At 40.6% G+C, this 23,849-nt stretch overlaps 1 protein-coding gene across 4 annotated transcripts in view; it reads right to left on the bottom strand.

The window, feature by feature from the left end:
* Positions 1 to 280: 280 nt before the first annotated feature.
* Positions 281 to 23,849, bottom strand: part of LOC119722004 (mitochondrial folate transporter/carrier-like) — a 48,157-nt gene continuing 24,588 nt past the window's right edge. The window contains exons 4-7 of one of the 4 annotated variants that reach the window (XR_005270365.1): positions 13,005 to 13,090; positions 10,853 to 11,025; positions 1,876 to 2,208; positions 281 to 1,604 (exon numbers count right to left, since the gene is read on the bottom strand). Coding sequence is in view for 2 of the 4 variants with exons in the window: in XM_038191977.1 (XP_038047905.1) it covers positions 4,849 to 5,214; positions 10,853 to 11,025; positions 13,005 to 13,090 (625 nt within the window). In the remaining 2 variants the exon portion in view is untranslated. Of the gene's footprint in view, positions 1,605 to 1,875; positions 2,209 to 4,748; positions 5,215 to 10,852; positions 11,026 to 13,004; positions 13,091 to 23,849 lie in introns of those variants that run through there. The other 3 variants (XR_005270366.1, XM_038191980.1, XM_038191977.1) reach the window with 3 other exon arrangements.

Below are 23,849 nucleotides of genomic sequence, written 5' to 3'. Positions count from 1 at the left end.
AACCACACCTGAGGCCCGTAATACTCAGCACATTGTTTGTGCGAAGTTGTCCATCTGAACAAAGGGATGGGTAAATATTATGGTCATCTCCAAAAGTTTGGGTGGGAACGTAAGTCGTTCAGTGCTAGGTATAGACCCGGAAGAATTATAATTAAACTTCAATTACATTGTTTCATTTCGTTTAATTTTTAAATTCTACCTCGCTATCCCTAGCACCTCGTCCTTACGTGAGATATTTAGAGACCACCTGACGGACAAGAACAAGAAATGAACAAAATCATTCGGACTCGTGAACTTCAAAGATCATTTAATCTCTTTAAGCTGTATGTTTCTTCTCATACATTCTTGCGAAACTACTTATCGTAATAACTTAATGATCAGCCACTCAGTTGCGTGGTATTTACTTAAATACATTTTTGCTTCTCATCTCTATGGACGTTACGAAACTAATTGTCGCAATAAATTGATACTCAACCACTCCTTTGCGTGGTATTTACTTAAAACAATTCTGTTTCTTGTCTCTATGGACGGTTTGCTTACAATAAAGTAATACAGAATCTGGTGTGTTCCACCATTCTACAATTTTTTAGTCATGAGAACCGATTCAGCAAACTTGTTTTGGCAAACTATTGTTTTTTTTGTAAAATTTCGTAAAGGTGGCGTTCTGTGTCCATCCAGCTGATTTCATAATAATGTTCAGCGGTGTTCCATGACTTAACGCAGCAATGAAGGCTGCAGCACGAGTACTATATGGGCCTCAAATGTCCCTCTGTCAATGCCTGACAACAACAGCGTGGACTTGACCCACCGAGAAATTGTCTTGGTCCCTACAATTTTGTGAGGTCGAACATAACTGAGCAATAAATATCCCTTATCTTTCCTATGTGGGCGTGTCTTTTGCAGGTAAGTTTTCAGAACACGCATTACACAAAGCAAGTTGTCATGAGGATAAGCCTCCAATACAACATTAACAGGAGCTTTCCCTGCTTTACTAATTTTAGTCAACTCAGAAATTACAAAGGTTACACCCTTGGCAGTAGTATAAGCATTATCTAAATTCATTAATGCCAGTGTTTGACAATGCTGCCCTGAAATCAGGGATAAAAGCATGACCAGTTTCACTGTTAGGTCCTTAAGGGTTAGGCTATTATTTGGCCCTAAACTTGTAAGGTAATTTAATACCACAATCACATCCCAAGTAGATGAACATCTTGGCTTTGGTGGTCGCAAGTTGAATGCGCCAGTCAAAAACCGTTTGACGAGTGGGTAAGATCCCACGGTGATTCCATTCTTGGGAAGCACCACAGCTGATAACGCACTTCTCAGAGTGTTCAGGCTGCTAGCTGTATTGTGAGCCATTATGAAATTGTTCATTCAGGCAGGCAATTACAGATGTGACATCTGCTCGAATTGGATTCGTTTTTGTGCGAGCACAGAAGTGAAGCCATGTGCCCAGTGCTGTTCTGTAGCAGCTCTGGGTAGAAGTTTGCCAGGACGCGATGATGACATCGGCAGCCCTTCCTGATATGCCCTGCTGTCTGAGTGTTTCCCTGACAATAGGCATGCTACCAGTCGTAGATGATCCTGCAAGGGATGCAGTCTATCTGAACAAGGGAGAGAAAGTAAATCAGATTGCATTGGCAATATAACTGGTGGTTGAGCCAAAAGTTTAAGCATTTTTGGAAACCAAGACTGCGTGTGCCATAAAGGGACAATCAGTAACCCACAGGCATTCTCCTATTCAATTTTAGTGAGAACTTTGCCAATTAGGCAAAAAGGTGGAAATGCATAGAACCGAAACTGTTCCCAGTTCAGAGTGAATGCATCAGTATATGCAGCCCCTTGTTCTGGGCGCCATGATGCGTATTGGCATACCTGATGGTTAAGCCGTGAGGCGAACAAGTCTTCTTCTTGCGTATGACTGTTGCAGCAGCCTATACTGGGAACTTCGTCAGCATGCAGTCATTCACAATGTGTGAGATGGTCTGATCTGGATGGCCGCAATTACATGCCGAGTTGTCCCGGAACTTCCATTTATATAGATTGTGTGCAGACCTGGCATGTAGAGTGCGGATCCTGTTGAGAGTGGTCCACTCTCACCTGTCTAGGTTGAAACCAGGGGGTACGGTGGTGGATACACCAGTATTCCATTCTCCCAGAGACTGCGCCAGGCCACTTTAGAGTCGAAACATGCTTCATCGAATGTGCCTGCAGAGATCCAAAAGGGATTGCGTGATTTAAGTCACAGTTCAGGCAGGTTCTCTAGATCCTTGTGGATTGGTAGGTCAGGGTTAGCTTCAATGCGATGGAATTCCCGCAGGGTTCTTGCCTTCCGTCGTATATCAGGTGGAGTGATATTGGACAGTACGGGAAGCCAGTGTAGGGGAGTTGATTTCAGAGTGCCACCGAGTGGGAGATGACAACCTTCACGTGGTCCACCCTGTTTTAACTAATGTCATCAAACCGACGTGTGCAGCACGCCACTACTGATTATATGAACTTTCCAAACATGTCTACTAACGACCCTTCTCAGGGCAAACAAGTCAATATCGGGCACAAAGAATTTTTCTGTGATTCTTTTAAAAATGCCAGGATTAAGTTTCCACTCAAGGTCGTCATGAAAATGACAGGACGCAAAATCGGCCACAGTGTTTTCTGTGCCTGGTAGTGAGCCAAATTTCTCGGTCAATGCACCATTGCCAGATCTGTCTAGTCAACATCTTGTTAGTGATTGGGATTGTGACCCACCAAAATGTTGTATGTATGCCACTATCGTAGTGTTATCGGATTTCACATGAATGTGAGTGTTTCTTTCACTCGAGAAAAAATGCCTCAAGGGCAAGATAACATGCCTTCAATTCCAAATAGTTCATGTGATGTTTGGCCTCATCACAGGACCATCGCCCCCAATTGCTTGTCCATTAAGGTTAGCTCCCCAGCCCTCATTTGAGGCATCGGTTTCAATCATGAACCTGAGCAACTGACGATGTATTCGAGCCAATGCAAGTGGTATGTTGGTTTTCCACCAGGCTAAATCTGACTTAGCAAGATTTGACAAGGCCATTATGGAATCAAAATGGCCACAATTTTTGGCTAGGGCTCCATTCTTATCATTTTCTAAGACTCTTCTGAATAGAGTGCCGTATGGGACTGCTATTTCACAAGAAACTAAAAGACCAATCACCTGCGCAAGCTCCCGGATTTGTGGGCGGCTTGCTGCAAGTACTTTAGTTATCATGTCAATTACATGGCTAGCCTTAGAAGGCAGTATAGAAATTGTCATGTGAACCGAATGCAACACAAACCCGAGAAATGTGATCTCATGGGAGGGTGTGGTTACAGATTTATCGGTATTGACTGTGAAACCAAGTGCTTCAGTGAGCATTATTCTTGCTTGAACATTGTCTAAGCATTCTTTCAAATTTGTACCAATTACCAGTAGTAACGAGTCGTCTATGTAATCACAAGACTCGTGCCCCATGAGACGCAGTTAAAGGTTTCATTACCTTGGTAAATACACGTGGAGGGCATGAGAGCCCGAAAGGTAGGCATGTAAACTCGTACACTGTTGTACGCCAGACAAAGCGCAGGAATTTTCTGAGTTCTATGGCTGTAGGCACTGAAAAGTATGCGCCCTTTAAGTCAATTGATGCCATGAAGCATTTAGGACGGATTAGCTGCAATGCTGGTTGAATGGTTTCCATATTGAAATGCGTATATTGTACAAATGCATTCAGCCCTCTAAGATTAATTATGGGCCGGAATGACCCGTCCTTTGTGGGTCTGAGAAAAATGTTGGAAATTAAATCGCCATCACTGTGGCATGTCTCAACAATGGCTCCCTTTTGGAGCATTTTCTCAATTTCGAGTGAAATAATGGCTGCCTCAGATTCTGAATATTGAATTTCCCGAGGGATGCATGTTTGAAAAGGCCATTTCTCGAATTAGATATGATAAATTTGGATCGTGTTGAGAATCCAGATATCATTAGTGAGCTCTCGCCATTTGGCGACAAAGTGTGCGAGTCTACCTGCCGTTTTAAAAGCAATATCACATTTGTGAACGTTTACCATTGGGTTTATGTCACTCGCTTGGACAGAGTGGAAACTGACTTCTGTTTCTGGTATTTGCCCTTGTGCCAGTTGGGGCGTTGGTAGTTTAAACCTTTCCCCTGGTAATGTTGCCGTCTCTCGTTGCGCCCTCAAAATTTGACGTCCTTTTGCCCCGGGTTGTGCCCTGAGCCAAAACGATAACTGACTTTGTGGCCAAGTTTGCTAGTCTCTTGGATATATTTGCACTGTTGGGGCAAGTTTTCCCCAAAAAGCAACTTTGTGACTGGCACTTGTGCCGAGCAGAGGCTCCCAAATTGTTGGTTGAGGTCTGGTTTTATGAGTTCTCTGAGTCGGAGATTTAACTCATAATTTGCGTAGCCAATAATGGCTACCGCGTCTAGTAGCTGTGTGATGCCTGCTTTGGCATCGGCATCTTTGGTACATGTACTCATTTGAGATTTGATGCAGGAGACTATGGGCACTGTGGCCTTAAGAAGAGCCTGCTGTACCTTTTGGAACTTGATATCCGTTGATCGAGTTTTGGACTTGAGTGACGCCCATATTTCAGGGTTTACTCGTGTGCATTCTAATTGTGGAATGTTTGCAGGACGTTTGTTGTCCGTAAGTTTCATGCCAATCTTTTCGTCGGCGGCCTTGTGTCGCAGCATTGTGCCGACAATTGAGGCCAGTTTTTTGCCCACGGCAGTGTCGGCATCCTGGTTGGCGTACAGCTGTTTGAAGGGTTGTAAGACCTCTCCAGTAGCGTCTTCTCCTTCCCCTTGCTGTAGTAATTCACTTACCCGGAAGAGCTGCTTTCTTCTTCCTTTTGTTTCTTTACAGGACGATCAGAGAGAGAAGTGAGGACAGCCGTTTGGATGTTATCCAGGGCGTCAGCCATTGCTGGAAGCTGGTTTTGAAGTGCAGAAAATTCTTCTCGTGTGACGGCATTGGAACATTCCTTGCCTATCTTGCCACGAGATTTGGGTGTGGCGAGAGGTTTAGGTGTTGCCATCGCCGCAGTCCTGGAGCCCGATGGTGTCGGCTCCGGGTCTGGTTGAGTAGCTTGCGGTGGTGGATCACTGTCCGACTGCACTGCAAGAAGTTCTAAGATGTCGACGTTTTCGTCGTCCATGGTAAAGTCGTGTGTACGTGTTACGTGCAACTGAAACAACCGGTCACAAAAAATGCACTGAGGATTATGGGCCTCAGGTGTGGTTATATAGTGGGGAAACCATTTGTTTAACAATGGGTTCTCTCAACTGTGAAGAAACATACCGGTGACAGGTGCAATCTCACGTAAGGACGAGGTGCTAGGGATAGCGAGGTAGAATTAGAGTTTGTAGGACTACATGTACAAAAATCATGGTTATTATTAAAATCATCCATGTATTCATGTATCCATGAAGAAAAATCAAACACTTTCGATCTCAGGCTGTGCTCCGTGGTCATATATGGGTCGATGTGGCCGGCAGCCATAGGCACCTTTACGTGCCAGCGGTCTGACCACGTTGTAGCCGCGTCCTTCGCAATTCAGCATACCAGCGGCGAGTAAGGATGATTAGCCTCCCAAATTATTATTATATTATCTAGATAACTTTTTGTCATATTCCAAAAGACAATCAGCATCTTATAATCATTACCAGTTACTTTTGACTAAAGTGAAAAGAGGAATAATTTCCTTAATAAAAGTTTTACTTGATATATCTATTATAGCCTTTTATCTAAGCTATGTTTATTCCAGTAGCTAGTTCCTTTATTTATCCAAGTTTTCAATCTTCAATTCCTTTTTTTTAAATTAATTTGATTATTCAGGATGTTGGTATTTTTCATCCTGATCAATTTTACTTTCTTATTATTAGTCATTCCTATTCACTGAATTGTTTTAAGTGTTATGATGCAACAGGTGTAACCTTGTCATGCCTGAGGCATTGGTCCTTGTATAATGTCCTTGGAGTACCTTACTCACTTCTAGGTAAGACCTACCTACCTCCTATGTATGCACACTAGTGGTAGAGGGCACACCGGTGTTCCAGAGGCTCACAGCACGACATTATGTTTAAGCGCATGCGCCAGTTTTTCTGGGCTGTGCCGTAAAATGAATATTCATAAGCTCGTTCATAAAAAACAAATCGCTGAGGACGGCCTTCCAGAAAACTGCTCATGATGCACAAAATATTTATTGAAGCCATAAGAACTGTCCCAAAGTAAGTTAAACATATACATGTAATAATAATAATAATAATGGAGTCTTATATAGCGCACGCATCTACCAACAATTAGGTACTCAAGGCACTGGAAATTATGTCAATTATTACAGAAAGGTAAATAAAGTTTATGAGAAATATACATGCATATATCTTTAGTATCTACATCGAATATGCTTAATGCGATGTCGTTATTTTTGCGAAATACAAAAAAAACGAAGGCCTTTTCCACTGAACGAAAGCCAGCAACCAGCGAAAAAAGGGTAAACAAAAAGGTTTTTTTCTGCAATCAAGTAAGTTCAGCTAGCATAAAGACTGCCATAAATTTTGTATTAACGGTGATTTCAAAAGAGCAAACCCCTAAACTTGCCTGCTAAACTCGCCTACTGAACACAGAGCGTGGTTTTTGCACTCAACTACACAATATAACACAGTACCGGGGTTCACAATTCAAACAACGTACCACGCCGACGCGTGTTTGGCCCGGGTGCCCATGCATGCCCCGCATGTATACATTTCACAGGGCCTAGGGACGGTACGTTATACGCGTAGTGCCTACTTGTGGATTTGTGCACATAATGGCACCGTTTGTTTACATTTAGTGTATGTATTTAACAGCTATGTACTTGGCTCAATCAGGGTTTGCTCTCAAAAAGTCCTCCACAGCGATATTCTCCATTATTTAGTCTTTCCAATGGTAATTTACTTGATTCAGAATGAACTTTCCAGGATGATGAAAAATCCCACGAAATGCAACCATTATTTTCGTTCCGATTGAGACATTTATTAACATCGCAATCAACGGTAATTTTTCGGAGGTGTTTTCTCATCAAGTGTATTGCCAAAAAGTTCCCAGTTCTATCTAATAAAAAAGTAAAGCCCTTTTTCTGTCGATTTATTGTTATATCTCGAATATCAAAAATTTATTTGTAATATAAAAAGGTGATTGAAAAGACGTCCTCCGGTGAGCTGTTTTTAGGCAAAACGAGACTGGATACAATTTGGTCTCAAGAGGGCGTTTTATACGAGCTAAAGCACGGACATGCGCACAAACCTAATGTCGCCCTGAAACAGCGGTGGGCATTGACCAGCACTGGTGACAATGACGTTACACACAGTCTATTCTTTAAAGGGACTTTCACTTTTGATTATTTAAAGATCTATTTACTTATTATTTTATGAAGTTAATGTTTATATTGCTTTGACCACTGAACTGCAACAGAGACAGGTTGCTGGTAGCACCCAGCTCCTCTGTTTAACTGTCTTTGTTTCCTCATATTGAACCTGCCATACTCATACATTCATCCTCTGTCCTGCTCTAGGCACAAAAAACACAGAAAGTCTATGGAGTACTTTGTAACTGGACAGTTGAGAGCTTTGGCATAGCCACGTGTATTCGTCAACTGGCAGCTTAAAAAGGGGTAGATATATCCTTTTGGACCCCTTTTGTCAAGTGATCTTCATTCTCATTGTTTAAGCATTGAGAGAACCATGGACATTGAGAGTACCAGAGCCCCCAGGGAAAACAGTTCTTAGATAACTGATGGGGCTACCCTGGTAAAATAAAATGATAAATAAAAAAAATTCAACTTCCCTTCAGCATCAAGTCAACAAATCCCTCTCCAGTATACTACTTCCTACTAGTCAAGTCAAGTCTAGTCAAGTCAAGTCAAGTCGAGTCAAGTCAAGTCCCACATCAAGTCTCCAAGACAAGTCTACAAGTCAAGTCAAGTCAAGTCAAGTCAAGTCTTGTCAAGTCAAGTCTCCCCAAGTCCACTCCCAAACCACTCAAGACTTTGTACAGTGTTTTTCAATTTGTAATGGCATTCATGGGAAGTAAAAAACGAGGAAATCAGCGGATCCAAGGAAAAGTTGCCTGCCTGATGTACATGTACACATATAAATGTACAATACACTTCATGCCAAATTTCCGGACACCGCCTCCTATAAATTTCATAATGAGAAAAATCTGCAGTGTTTTCAAAAAGCTTAAATTACAGTTAAAGCAACGACATCTTCAAAGAAGTTCATTTCTTACTTGAGAAAGTTGAGGAAAAAGTCCAAAAGACAAGGACACCATTCATGACACCATTCAATCATGTCCACGCTTCTTCCTCCATGATTCAACGAAAATCCACTAATGTGCGTGGGAAAAATCAGGCATTATCGTCTTTTCTTCCAACAACTGCCAATGAAATGTATCACTTATGCTCTCTTCGCCATCCTCAAGATAACTATCATCATTTTTAAAGCATTGCATTTTGTACAACTAAATCTAAAACCTCCGAAAATCACACAAGTTGGATTTTATCTATTGTGGCTACTCGCACCCGGTCAGCCATGTGCTAACCGGCGGTGCGGTAATGTGGTACCATTGCATATGCTAGCTGTGACGCACGCACCACACACTGTCTGTGTGACACGGTGATGTTTCCAAGTCACAGGTCAATGTTTAACCTTTTATCCAGCCGGAAAAGACCCCAGTCAGAGTTGGCCTAGGTGTTTCCACGGTAGAAACACTCCATTAACGACTGGTGAAAGAGATTAAAACTACGCTCGCGATGATTTTTACGTGCCCTTTGGATCGACTTTTTTATTGACTTTTCTTCAAAATTATAATTTAAATAAAATCACATATTGTGGAAAAATTGTTAAAAATCAGAAATTTTCCGATTTAAATCGGAAGTTTCATCTCTGTTAAAGCAAAACATAAATAAAGTGTAACTGGTACAAATCAATTGTGTCGGCATGTGCACATTGACTAATCATGCCCGCTGCATATATTTAAGAAATATATTTGAAAAAGCATTAAAAATCGTAAAGAAATCGACCTATGACATCATTATGATGTCACTTCGGATTTTGAATACTAATAACATTATCATACTCCCACCAAGTTTTATGACGATCCAACCGACCCTTGTGTATCAAAAAAAGTCTCATCTTTAATAGTTCACATGTTTTTTCCACTTTCAAATTATAAGGCACTATCCGTTTAGACCGGAAGGAAGGGTCACGTGATTTTGCATGCACGAGATAAAATGAAGATCCTGGATTATTCTATCAATTCCCACAAACGTCAAGTTCAGGTCTCTCATGGTCAGTGGCAGCGCTAGACTCTAAAGGTTTTTTTTTCTTTGGGGGGAGGGGACAATTGGGGGCAAAGAAATATTTTTTGGGGGGCAGACAAAATAAAACCTTAAGCCTGTGTATGCACGCGCAAGGCCCATTGTCAATGGTACAGAAATAAGTCACTAGAGCAACTTAGAAGTGTAGTCGTTTTTATGAATGAGAAATGTATTAAACCGCACAATGGTGTATAACAAATGTATAACAAATGTACGAACATTGGCTGCACACTGTCTACGGCTGTATAAATGCATGTATGGCGTGTTTTGTTTAAAGTACTGATGTTTATAATGCTTTCATTGGCCCAAAATGTGTCCATATTTTATGAATCTTAACAGCGTAGAAAATAAACATAAGTAATCTATTTGTTGATAAAGTGTTAATAATAATAATAATAATAATAATAATAAAAACCATTCTTATATAGCGCATATCACCATGAGGTCCCTATGCGCTCTCATGAAATCAACAATTATACAAATTGAACAGATATGTTTTGACCCGGGTTTTGAATTGTTCTGATGTTGTTTCATAATTGAACTGTGAGCAGTGGCAGCGCTACGGGAGAAAACTGAAGGGTAAAACTGGGGGGCAAGGAAAAAACTTGGGGGTGGGGAGAAAATTCCCCCCCCCCCCCCCACCGTAGCGCTGCCACTGCTCACGGTTGATATAAATTGATTTTTAAAGGTTAAATCTAGAAATCTTTAATTGCTTGTAATGTAATACATCATAATGATGTCACTTTGAATTTTACCTATAACACATCCCGGTCTACCGACGGTACATACATGTACCACGTTTCCACCCAATCGGACTTACAGTTCTTTAGATATAAGGTCTTAAAGTTTGCACATTTAAGATGACGTCACGTGACCCATGATTATGTAATCAGGACGTCACTCTTTGGGACACAAATTCAGTATGGGGTCTTTAGTTAGGTTTCATTAGAATACAGGTTGGTTTTAGGTTCAAAATGCCGCGGTTAATAAACGTGTACAAAGTTTATGGGATTTGGGGTCGAACCAAACGGTAAAAACAGGAGAAAGAGAGAACAAAAATTAGAACAAAAACAATGCGGCTTTTTCAGCTTTTAGGTGGAAAAGCAAAACAAAAACTTAACAAAAACAAAGACTGTTTCGGCATGTTTGCCGAAACAGCCAACAAAGGCTTTTAAGCGGGGAAAAAAAATATTACATTTGTTGAAGAGCACTGACAGCACATTTACACTGTACGACCCATATACAAAGTGAGTACAAATCCAGTACAAATACCCTATAAAAACAAAAAATAAAAATTCCATTCACCTTTGAATAAATTCTTGGAATGCAGAAAAAATGCCACATAAAAAAAACACGGAAAATGCAAAAAGCAAAAAAAAAACCCAGAACAAACAAACAATCAAACACCCCGACAAACAAACAAACAAACAAAAGAAAGAAAAAGAGCAATTATTTATTTTTTATTTACCTTGTACAGTCCGCCAACACCTTCATGTCTGCATATCTTCCACAGTGCATCCAACATGCCGTTGTATTTGGTACTTTGTGCTGAGCGTACATCTTTACTTATACCTTCATACTGAAGGCAAAGACGTGTCTTGGTAACCCATAATGGATTGGTTATCAACAATGTCAGGATACCTATGAAAATGACCAGAGAAAACAATAAGAGCAATTCCAAGGTAACTCATGTTTAATACTCTGTCCTGTTATTCTATAAAATCAAAGTATTTAGGGTGGATTTTTTTCTCACAGAAGAATCCTTGAAATGAAGTGACTGAACTACAAAAAAGTGTCAGCGACTTTCTGATTTTGGAAAAATGCAATAATAAACAGTTTCTGTAAACTTTACAGCTTGATGAGATTTCACTTGCCTGTGAAATTTGAGGTGAATATTTTGCTCTACAGCAAGGCACTAGAGGCAAAAAATCAAGGTACATCATGTTAGGGGCCTCTCCACGTTAGAGGACATCTATAAGAGGAAGTTTTACTCGGCTTCCGAGAAATGTTTGCTCCCTAACGGATCCGAGACTGCTGGCTCCCGCAATGCCAAAATTGCTCCACGTCCGTAGAAAAATGTGGAGGGTGTCTTCCGCTGGTTCGGACACTTCGGGTCGTCCTGATTTTCATGTCCGGACAGGCGATCTGTTTCGTCGATTTTTCGTAACTACACGTACATTTTCTTACAACAGGAATGGCCGTCATGTACGCTTTCACATTGATTGCCTGGCCGTCCTCTGTGTTGGCTTTTCCTCAAGTCAAGGCTGTGCATGGTCAGCGGCTTGAACGTAGGGGTTCCGTTCACGTGTTCTACTTGCCTGTTGTTAAATAGTGTTCACCAAACCGTTGAAAGAAACCGACAACAACCACTATGAACGTCAGTAAAGCTGTTTGGCCTTGTTTTATGGCTGAACCAACTCAAATAAAACTTGAATAAACTTTTTCCTCGCAGGTTTCACTAAGTTGCAAACAATTCAAGTTTACATTTGTTGAGGACTCCAATACTGTAACTTAATTATGGCTTTTCTCCATGATTCAGAATTTGTTATTTTATGGTAACATTGAACCTTTTAATAGCAAATTACACATCTTAGCCAATACCCAGTGAATTGAACCTTCACATTTTATTGCATTTATTGTCAAAACTGTACAGTCAGCCTTTGCCTGTGTAGCACCTACTACAGTTATATTTCAACTACATTTTCATGCGACTGCCTAAAAAAAATGCCAATTTCACAGACCAATGGAAAAATTTACCGCATAGCTGCTGTGGCCCATTATTATTATTTTCATGTGGTTCCAGTTTGTTTCAATGGGGAGGCTGCTTTAAATATAGTTCATTTCTTGAGATTTCATTTTAACACCTGTCACTCTTCCAACACCAATCTTCCCAGATATTCACACTTCTCAGCAAAGCCTTGAATTGAACTGAATTTGAATGACTGATATTAATATAATAGCCTAATAATAAGGCTATTGCTTTCTTATTTTGTATCTTTTGCTTTCAATAACTGCATGTCTTCTCAAATAAGTCCCCCATGTACATTTCTCCCCACATTTTCAACCTCAACACAAATACGCTCTACCAGATTATGATTGGGTAATCAGCTTGTAAATAATGTCAGCATGAATTATTGCAAAACTTCTTGTTCGCACACGCTTGATGCACCTGTACTGTACACACCAGTAAGTTTACTGCAGGAACGCAGCACTGAACATAATTTTGTAACAAGGTCACTGAATGGCCCTGGGGATGAGGGTGTCTCCACCACGCTGCGTGGTGATATAATTATGATCTTCAAGTAGAACTGAAGTCGCAAAAATGCTTAGCCCCAACAGGAAACAATGATCCGTATTATTGTCCCGAAAACAACCTAAAAATAAATTTGTAGAACAATCTAGCGTTAGGCGTGTGAGTTCCAATTGTCCGGTGTGTGTGTGTGTTAGTTATGTCCGAGGCATGTGACCCACGCCGAATGCGTGTGACTTGGTAGGTTGACTGAGATTCAACTGTACATTTTTACACTAAGCTCTCCAAGCAAAATTCTGTGGTCACAGAAAAATCCTGTCAGGGTCTAACTCTTTATTTGCAGAGCTATCATAGACATGGAGACACTTACCTGACTGTGCAGCTGCTAGCATATGAGAGCTTGGTCCTAGAGGTTCTTGTCTCCCATCTCCCATGTAGGCTTTGATGGCATTGTAGCTGTCATAAACCAGAAAACAGTCATTTGATCAGTCAAATACATGACATACTAAGAAATAATCAACTGTCAATCTGAAAATTACTTACATTGTCTGTCAGAGGGTATACCAAATGTTGCATGAAACTGACTCACAAAAAAGAATGTTTGCCATTGTACTACTTGTTTAGTGTTCGTTAAATGCTCTGTTCCTTTCTGTATTTGTACCTTTAAACAAAAATGACAATTGTGTTGGTTTTTTTTCTTTCAAATAACCACAAGTTCGAGTAGGAACAAGGTAAGGAACCTCCGTATAACTTTATAAACTGACGATACATTAAAGAATACTGAAAACTTAAGTTGTAATTTGGAATTGCATACTGACTCTTACTGATGGTAATATCTGCAAAGATAGTTTAAAGGTAAAATATATGTTACTCGTAGTATACCTTAACAACTTACAGTTTCCAAGTAATAACTGCACAAATGAATTTCGAGGGAAAAATTTGGTCCTCAAAAATGGAACTTAACGAGGCATTAGACGTCATCCAGTCACTCAGTTTTCCTTTCAAAACATTGCTTAAAATGTGTGTGTACTGGGATTGCAATATGCGTAAGTCTGAAACTGGCATATCAGACTGTGAATTGCATGTGATTTTAAGGTGCCAGTATTATTGCAACAAAACCTCTAAAGGATTCTGCCAGAAATACATTTATGTTAAAAGGACCACAGCACATCCCAAAGGTTGTGAATATATTGGCAGAGTCGTCAACATTAAATTCCAAAAAATAATAGCATCACCGAGCATTTCAGGTCAGGGGCTACCTAGGCTTCCTGAAGCCATATTTTAGATATTCCATGCTCTGACAGGAGTTTCTACATGTCACTTGGTGGTCGGTCAGTCGGTTGGTGGGTCACTAGAGCCTCACAAAATACATGTATGTTGCGGGTATTTTGGGATGCGCTGTATATGCTTGGCTATGAAGTACCTGCCTGCATGCCTGATGCTGAAGTCACAATTGCAAAGAACACAGAATGCATGGAAACTGACAAGCTTACAATTGCACGATGACAGGCCACTCAGGTGGATACTCCAGAAGGTATTTCTATTCAGGAAGTCTCCTATTTTCTGAGGAGTCTACATTATTCCAGCCTTAAGCTTGAGAAAGGTAATGCATGTGCTTTTCCGCACGCACATGTATGCACACACACAAGCTAGCTTCATTGATTCAGGCTGTGAGCAGCTGTGCAGCAACTTCGCTCCCCATAAATATGCTCACTATTCTCCATTATGTGTACATGTCATGGAGATCAATAGGTACGATCATGCACAACCGTAATGCGCACACGTGAAGCTAGACTTGCAAGGTTTCAAGTCTGTGATCATGGGGTTTTTTGGCCTAAAATGTGGCTTAGCTTGCAGATACGTTGTGATAGCAAATAGAGGCAAGTGAAGTTCCGGGAAATATTGTGCAGCCAACTTTGTACAGCTGATGCAGACAAAATAACCACATTCTCAGACTTGAAATCAGGTCTAGCGTGAAGCTAGCTTTAGGCAGTTGAATCCAGTGCAGAAGTATATATAGGGGATTCCTCGAGGTCGAGGAAGATGTTCTCCACAAGAAAAACAAAGTTGTCAAGGTTGAGTTAGAAGATGCCTAACGTGACTCCATCGATGACTCAAAAGTTCGATCTGTGAGCCACACAGTCTCAGGCAAATGTCACAAGTTGAGGTCAAAGGGAGGGTTGGACCATGAAGCTGTTTTTCTCGTTCCCTCTCCTTTCTCAACTGTTGCTTAGGGGCTGCCTGAGCTTGGTGATTGGTCTCAAAGCTGTTAGTGCCTCTGTGCACCAGTTGCGTCCATAAGGCTCGGTCTCCTGCCTGGTCCTCCTAGGATGCAGTGTTGATGCTGCACTTATTCTTTGATATGGTGTTAAGGAACAGACTCAATAGAGGAATTTCGAATTAGCACCGTCTGCGCACTTCCGCACTGACACCAAGGCTCTCTGTGGCACGCATTCTGCAGGCGCTATTTGTCACATTGCAGGCAGGTACATGTATATAGGTCGGCCGTCGCCCCTCTTGTAAAAGACGTTTTCCTTTTCTGTAAATCTTGCGAATTTTTTAGTGGCGGTGGCATGTAATAAATCTAAAGTTGATATAGCATAAATATATGAGTATGTCTTGCCATACTATTGTAGGATATACCAATATTGTTGACCATTTTTTTGGTTGCTCGATGCACTGTTTTCGTGAATGTATATCGGCATGTCGGCAGATTTCAGGAACCTGACGATTGCGTGTGGTCACTGTGGGCCGAAGTTCAGAAACTAGACCAATTTTTGAGGTTCCTCAAACAAGATTCTATACTGAAATATTATTATTGTTTCGTAGTTTTGTTATGAGCTTAGGTTGCACAGTTGGGAAACAATGTTGCAACCTGACGCCACTTTCGCTACTGTGTACAAAGTCTATGGAGAGTCAAGAACATTTTCTAAGTAGGGCCTATCATGAGTATTTCCTAACAAAATTGGAAATGTTTCTCAGTCATTTTATCATCATTTTTGCAATGAATGACCTTCACTGAGATGATATATGAAGATAAAAATTAACATCAGGCTGCAACATTTTTCCCCTCAGTTGTTTTGGATAGACTAGTAGAAAATTGGAATGACAAAAGTGCCATCTTCAATTTTAAAATTACAGGGTTGCAGATGTGAATAAATGGAGGCTCTATAATATGCATGTTTACAAATAAAACAGATGTATTTTTAACAATTGTAGAAATATAGCCAGAGCGGTGAATTGATTTAGAAAAATCCATGTAAGAAACTTTGCCAGACATCATTGTCATTTCAAAACATCATTGTCATTTTTAACATAACCTAAGTTGATATTTTTTATTTATTAGACAATGGCTATTCTCACAGAAGATTGGACATTCTTGGACTAGCAAAACAGGCTGTTTCTCTGCCTTTCCTTCAAAAACTAAAATTTGAAGCCTGAAGACCTAACGATTTGGCTTAAATGCTATGGAGATTCTTGCAAGGCCAAGGGCTTAAAAAAAAACTTGGATCCACCACTGCTGACAGTACTTACACATGTACAATGTATACAGTTATATCAGTGATTGTGGAATTGACATGTTGCACTCCATTCCTATGTTCTTATAAGATAATGAAAACCCACTTTTATTCAATAGCACTAGCATAGCTGGCTGCAGGTCCGTGTAACCATTAAGAGAGAGAGGGCATGTTTTTTGTTTATGAGACAAATTATGGGGTGGAATTGTTTACATTCAATAAAAATGAATAAATGTGAACCGATGCAATAACTCGCACGGTGCCACCTTACAATCACTTATATATATGTGAGGGCTAAAACCCGTAAAACACGTTACATTACTCTGACGATACAAATTGTTGATTTTTTCCATTTCTTGTTATTTTCCATTTTAGCATGCAACAGCTTGTCCTAGGTTGGAAATGAGTCTACAATCGTTGATCCCAATCCAGATAAGCATTGGGAGAGCCTCAAATGCAGGGTCAGCTGGCGCTAACTGGAGCAGAATAGAGCGACTTTGTTGTTTACACACACAAAGGTTTAATCATTCAACGAACACCTTTGGAATTAACATTTTGGAACATCCTTTATAAACAAAAATCAGAAGTTTATCTTGGCTTCTACATCAAAGTGGCTAGTGAGAAATTCTAATCTGCTGTCTCTCAAAAGTTAAATTTTTTTTTGCATGTAATAGTTTCTACTTGGACCCATTCAATGGGGAGTAAAATGTTGTGTAACGTTGACTTACCAGTTACAGCAAATTTCATTCATCGTGATTTGTATTGGGGGCGCCCTTTGTTTACTTGTGCAGGCTTGCGCGTAGGTCAAAGGTCAAGCCGCGACATGTATTCAATCGTTGTGAAAGTTGGACAACGTAATTTCAGAACTTAAGATTTAAGCTTCCCCGGACTCTACACAATCGGTATGATTTCTGCTTCAATTGTTATTAATCGTTAACTGTAAACTTTGAAGAAGACATTAAGATTAATTTTTGGGCATTTTGAAGTGTTTAATCGTTTAAATCTTAGGGAAATTTGGTCATAATTTCGGAAGAAACTTTGTAAGTGAACATTGTTATGTGTATCATTCAAGGGTCAGGTAAATCCCTTTGTTTTGGCTAGTTATCTATTAGAGTTTTGTGATTTATTGCAGTGAACTGCTTACCGCCAGGCCATATCCACTCAGATCAGCTCATGCACATCAGTTGTATCCAATTCTACCTCACCATGTATTACGTCACTACGTGACCACGTGAGATTGCGCTGACCGCAGCCTTCAGTGCGTACGCTGACTTCACAGCCTTCGGACGTGTCATTCGGTGCCAGGCACCAATGCACATATTTCTTATTGAAACAATTACACCGCCTAACCATGGCTGACGAGAATATTCGTATTCTGTTCGACTTAGCAACTGAGTTAGCTGAGAATACTACGGAAAATGCAGCGGAGAAAACATTTCCAGCAGTAGCCGAAAAGGACACAAACTTGAATGCTGAGCAAGGCGTAAAATTAGCAACTGCACAAGGCCGTTAACGTAAAGCGGCAATTACAAAAGTCACCGACAGCCATGCTCCCACTAAACAGGTACAAGCCAAGGCCCCTGGGCAACCCCGAAAACGCCAAACTAATGGCAACCTACCTCCATGGCTAAAGCATCAAACATGGCAACTTCGGTTGAAAAATCAGCCAGCATTAAACGTGGCACACCCTCTACAGGCATTCCAAAGACAACATCTAATTCTGACGCAGCATTGTTTAATACAATGGTTGCACAATTTCAATCAATGCAACAGCAGTCCATGCAAATGCTTTGCAAAGGAATGCAAGAGGGATTCATGCAACTGTCGAGTTCTATTGGGAAACCTACACCAGCAACTCAGCCGGCAGTGCCGTCAGGTGAAACCCAGTGCCCGTCAATGGCAACATTGGCACAGTCAGTTTCGCAAGATGGCGACCCGGATAAAGTTCATAATGAACTTATGGCTTCAACAAATGAAGACAATGCCGAGGAGCAAAATCCGACTGCTACACCATCAGATCAAGCGGTAAGCACGGGCTTCTTAGAGGACATTGTACAGGATTTCAGCGATGGAGATAAGACAGGCCCTTGGGTGAAACCCGAATTGGCTGAAATGATGAACGCCATGTTGAAGACGAAAATGGCTGACACAAAAATTTCAGAGAAAGAAAAGCAGTACCCTTATCCAGAAAATTGCGACGCAATGGCTGGAATCAAGGTGAATGCCGAAATTTGGAGTAAGATTCGAACAACCACAAAACGAGAAGACCTGAAACTCCAGAAAACACAAGGAATTCAACTGAAATCGTTAGTCCCCTTGCTCAAAGCTGTTGACACTTTGGTCGACATTAAGATGGGTAAAATTTATAAGACAACATGGGACCCAACTGATATCACTCGGAAGTGTGTGGATGCAATTGCTCTTGTTGCGACATCCTACTGCGACATAACTCAAAAACGGCAAGAATATATCAAGCCGGACCTCAACGCTCAATATCGGCAAATTTGTGCTGAACATATTCCCGTCACCAAATTCCTCTTTGGAGATGACTTGCCCAAGCATGTCAGTGACATAAATGCGGCGAAACGCATGGAACAGAAATTGACTCCTGATACATCGACAACATATCGGAAGCAATATTATAACAGCTACCGAGACAGAGAGCAGCCCAGAAACAGCTATTCGAGGACATCACAGTACTCATCTCGATACTCCACGACTCCAAAAAAGTGGAACAACTACGGCACAGGTCGCTGCCAGCAGACAAAACCAAGGGGCAAGCAAAGCAAGTGTACACTGCCCAAGATGTAGCCTTGTAAACCCCACAAGACGGGGTAAGCATCATCAATGCTCAGTCATTTAAAGCAGGTAGACTGAAAGAGTTTGCATCTAATTGGGTAAAACTTACCTCTGACCAATGGATCCTAGATCTAGTAAACGGATATACAATCGAATTTAGAGAAATGCCAGTGCAAATAAGAAAACCTTGACCTTTACATGTTAATTCTTTAAAGCTACAGTCCATCATTTGTAATTTGTGCATTTTGTTCGTTTGTAGCAACAAAAGAGTTCAAAATCTAATGAAGGATACTGAGCAACTAACCTGATGAAGTTTCAGCTAAGCTTCAGCTGTACATTCCGAGAAAAACAGCATTCTAAGACCTCAATTTCAAATCAAAAGTTACTGAATCATGTTTTGAATTTGTTTTGGATTGCAGCTATACGCGACGTCGCGCACTGATCCGATGAATTATAACAACCGCGTGCGCGTGTGCGTCGTTCCAATACTTGTGCGCACTGCGCTGAATAACAAAACGAACTACTAATTTAAATTTTCCCACGGTGCTTCTTAAGAATCACCATTGGAAATGCCTTCTTTCGTTGATTACTTAAAAATGACAGCTTCCCAGAAAGACTAATTTCACAGGGAGTTTAGTTCCCTTACTATCTTTCAACCAAGTATGTTTTTCAACAGTAATTACGCCAGTTACTTTTCGGATGGCTGCAAATGATGGACTATAGCTTTAAAAGAAGAACACATCATAAACACTGAGATCCAGAAGTTACTGGAACTAGGGGTGATTGTTGAAGCGCAACACTCCAAAGATGAATTTCTATCTACTATTTTTGTCCGGCCAAAGAGAGACGGATCTCACAGAATTATTTTGAATCTGAAACAGCTCAATGTATCGGTTGAATACCACCACTTTAAAATGGATACATTTCATACGGTTCTAAAAGTTGTTAGACCTAACTGCTTTATGGCGTCTGTAGATTTAGGCCATGCATATTACTCAGTGGCTATTGACAAAAAATATCAACATTTTCTCAGGTTTGAGTGGAAAGGAAAACTCTTCAATATACTTGCTTACCAAATGGTTTGGCATCGGCACCACGAGTGTTCACAAAGTTACTTAAGCCAATGTATGCCTCGCTACGGCAAATGAGGGCACATATCAGTTGCATACATGTATATTGATGATTCATAATTATTTGCAAGGTAGCTCATTCCAGGAATGTGTATGGAATGTTCGAGACACTGTTGCATTATTTACAGATCTTGGGTTCACTGTACATAGTGAGAAGTCTGTACTTAAACCAATTCAGAAACTAGTTTTCTTGGGATTTGTTATAGATTCAATAAACATGACTGTTTGATTGACAAGAGAAAAATCTGCTGGGCTTAAGAAAGCTTTTCAATCTTTGTTTAATAACAAACATCCCTCCATAAGGGAAATGGCCCATGTAACAGGATGTATGGTCTCAGTTTCCAGCAATGGCCTATGGACAAATGTTCTATCGACAACTTGAGCTTGACAAAATTGAAGCATTAAAACAATGCGGCAATGATTTTGAAGCAAAAGCAAGCTTATCCAGTCTGTCTAGACAGGACTTACAATGGTGGATCAGTAATATAGAACATACTGCTAACCAAATATCTCGCAAAGGTCCAGATTATTAGCTTAATTCAGATGCATCCTTATTAGAAGGATGGGGGGCTTCATGCTCCAAAGGCTCCACTGGAGGCTGCTGATCAATTAATGAGATACGTTCTCATATTAATACGCTAAAAATAAAAGCTGCTTATTTTGCCCTCAGGGCATTTTTCCCTACATCTAATGACATACATGTGTTGCTAAAAATAGATAACACCACAGCAATGGCACATATTAATCACATGGGTGGTACTCAATCAGAAGCGTGCAACTCAGTCACAAGAGAACTTTGGTTATGGTGCAAAGACCGAAATATCTGGCTAACTGCGATCTTCATTCCAGGAAAATTGAACATTTCAGCCGATTGGGAATCAAGGCATTTTGAGGACCACACTGAGTGGCAACTCAATGTGGAAACATACACACTAATGCTAAAAACGTTCTCTGTAAGCCCAAACATTGACATGTTCGCTTCACGCCTCAACCACCATACAACGAGATATGTTTCTTGGCATCCAGACCCGCAAGCGTACTCAACTGACGCGTTTATCTTTAACTGGGGTCAATTTTTTGCCTATGCATTTCCACCGTTCTCAATGATAACGAAAGTTCTCCAAAAATTGGAAGAAGACTCTGCTGGGGCTGTCGAGGTAGTTCCACATTGGCCTACTCAGCCATGGTACCCATTACTGATGAACCTTTGTATTTCTGCTCCTCTTTTATTGCACAGGAATCGCAGAACACTGAGGATGCCTCACGACCCTACAGCAACTCATGGGCTGTCACTTATCCGGCAGTCACTCCAAAACAAAGGGATTTCAGAAGCTACGGCCGCTTTAATAGAAGCATCTCGCAGGGATGGAACTGTCAAGCAGTATGACGTATATCTTAAACAAGTCAGGTGTGTTTACAAACACAAATGCCCCGCAACCGTGACTGTTCCCATGACATAACACCACTCTTTTAACATCAACTTACATGTACCTTGGTCACATGGAACGTTCACTGACAGCATTAGTGTCTTCTGTAGGTTTTATATGAATTAATCCCTAATCCCAATAATCTCAGAATAAAGTATTTCTCAAGTTATCGCGCTGACAAGATTTCTATTGTTTTAGCCACTGTGAACTTGACCCTTGACCTTTTGGCCCCAAATGCAATAGGCTTCTTAGGATTGCCAAGAACAATCCACAAACCAAATTTGAAGTTCACATGTAAAGTATTTCTCAAGTTATCGCGCTGACAAGATTTCTATTGTTTTAGCCACTGTGAACTTGACCTTTGGCCTTTTGGCCCCAAATGCAAAAGGTTTCTTAGGATTGCCAAGAACAATCCACAAACCAAATTTGAAGTTCACATGTAAAGTATTTTTCAAGTTATCGCGCTGACAAGATTTCTATTGTTTTAGCCACTGTGAACTTGACCTTTGGCCTTTTGGCCCCAAATGCAAAAGGCTTCTTAGGATTACCAAGAACAATCCACAAACCAAATTGGAAGTTCATATGTTAAGTATTTCTCAAGTTATCGCGCTGACAAGATTTCTATTGTTTTAGCCACTGTGAACTTGACCTTTGGCCTTTTGGCCCCAAATGCAAAAGGCTTCTTAGGATTACCAAGAACAATCCACAAACCAAATTGGAAGTTCATATGTTAAGTATTTCTCAAGTTATCGCGCTGACAAGATTTATCCGGACACACACACACACACCCACCCAGACTTGTTTCACATACCTAGTGTGGACTTTCCTTTCTTTTCGTGTAGTTAAGGAACACCAGTGGAAAAACTCATTTTTCTCAAACTGTGAAAACTCTTACAACCCAATTTTTTTTCAATGATTCCCTTTAGTGTTTCTCTTCATTCTGCTACGGATAAACCTAACCCAAAAATGCCTCTAAACCTGTTTAGATGCCCCTTCGGCTTCGCCGCGGGGCATAAAAATCAATTCGTGGGAAATATTGTAAAAAATTAATCGGAAATTTCGTTGGAAAAATGAAAATTAAAATGGGAAAAATTTCATCTCTAGGATACACCTTTCCACTTTAAAATGAGACATCAAACATGTAAAACATCCAAATCTGTTATTTTTTGACAGAGTTATGAGTAATTTCCAAGAGAGGTCAAATTGACCATGGGACCAAGTTATGCAATGCAGTGGTAATCAATTTTGTTTGGATGTGCAAGTGTTGCAATGTGGATGCACTGTCAATGATTACATCCCTTCCCCCTCAGCATGCCCTCCTCTCTGTGCACATAATGCCTCATTCCATGTAAAACACAGTCAGTTTACTAGTCATGCTAGTGCAGTAAAAACCTCAGATGTAGTACATGATGCCACTAGTTTCATTTTTGTACAGTAAATCCCATAGCAAGGCCTGTCAGTGCCAACCCGCACGGCTCTCATGTATCGCAGTCTAAAGGTACCTTTACATGGATGGTTGTGGACAAACTACATGTATGTATTGTTGAAAAGCTGATGAATAGGCCAACAAGCTGGCAAATCGGCAAGGTTCTAGAACTGAAACTTTTGGAGAAAACGTCATATATATGTACTTACAAACAGATTCCTACAAACCCTGGTGTTGGGGATCGTAATGGTTAAGATGACCCATGACGACATCATCATAATGTCGGTTGTCTAGGATGAACTTTAGGCCAAAAAAAAGAATACTTCTGCTTCCGGTTACCCGACCGACCCTATTTTTAGGCTGCGATCCTACAAATTTTATCGGCAATTCCAAAAAAATATATAAAATAATGATTGAATAAATAAAAATAAAAACCTTATGTCTTGTCTGTCTTCACAAAATACCTCTCAACAACCCTTTTGCATAAAAAAATGCTTGTATTTATTGTTTTCTTACTTACATTCGCTATTTTTTCAAAAGAAACCTCTGTTATTTTTACAAATTCGCTTCGCGATTCAACTACTTCGCAATTCGATGTCACGGTGACTATAATCACGTGCGTAATAAGCGCAATGCGGCGACGACTGGTTCCCGCCGCCCTGCGCAGGGGCCAATGATGAAAATGCGGTAACTAGTCTGTGCACGGCTATGCGATCGATAGCGCTAGCATGGCTATGCAGGCGCGCAGGCACGTGCTCTGTCAACTGGTCGGATTCGACATCGTAAAAATGCCAAGAAAGACATCGTAAAAATGCCTAAAAACACCGATGGAGAAAGAACATTTTTGCAAGTTAATTCACAGATTTGATCTAGCTTGTCTGTGTATGTATTTTCCGTGTTCAAGAGTTCATTTTG

The sequence above is a fragment of the Patiria miniata genome, unplaced genomic scaffold (genome assembly GCF_015706575.1).
Source record: "Patiria miniata isolate m_02_andy unplaced genomic scaffold, ASM1570657v1 HiC_scaffold_14, whole genome shotgun sequence".
In the NCBI taxonomy this organism is placed as follows: Eukaryota; Metazoa; Echinodermata; class Asteroidea; order Valvatida; family Asterinidae; genus Patiria; species Patiria miniata.
Note: the sequence above shows the minus strand (reverse complement) of the source record. Positions and strands in the feature narration are given on the sequence as shown.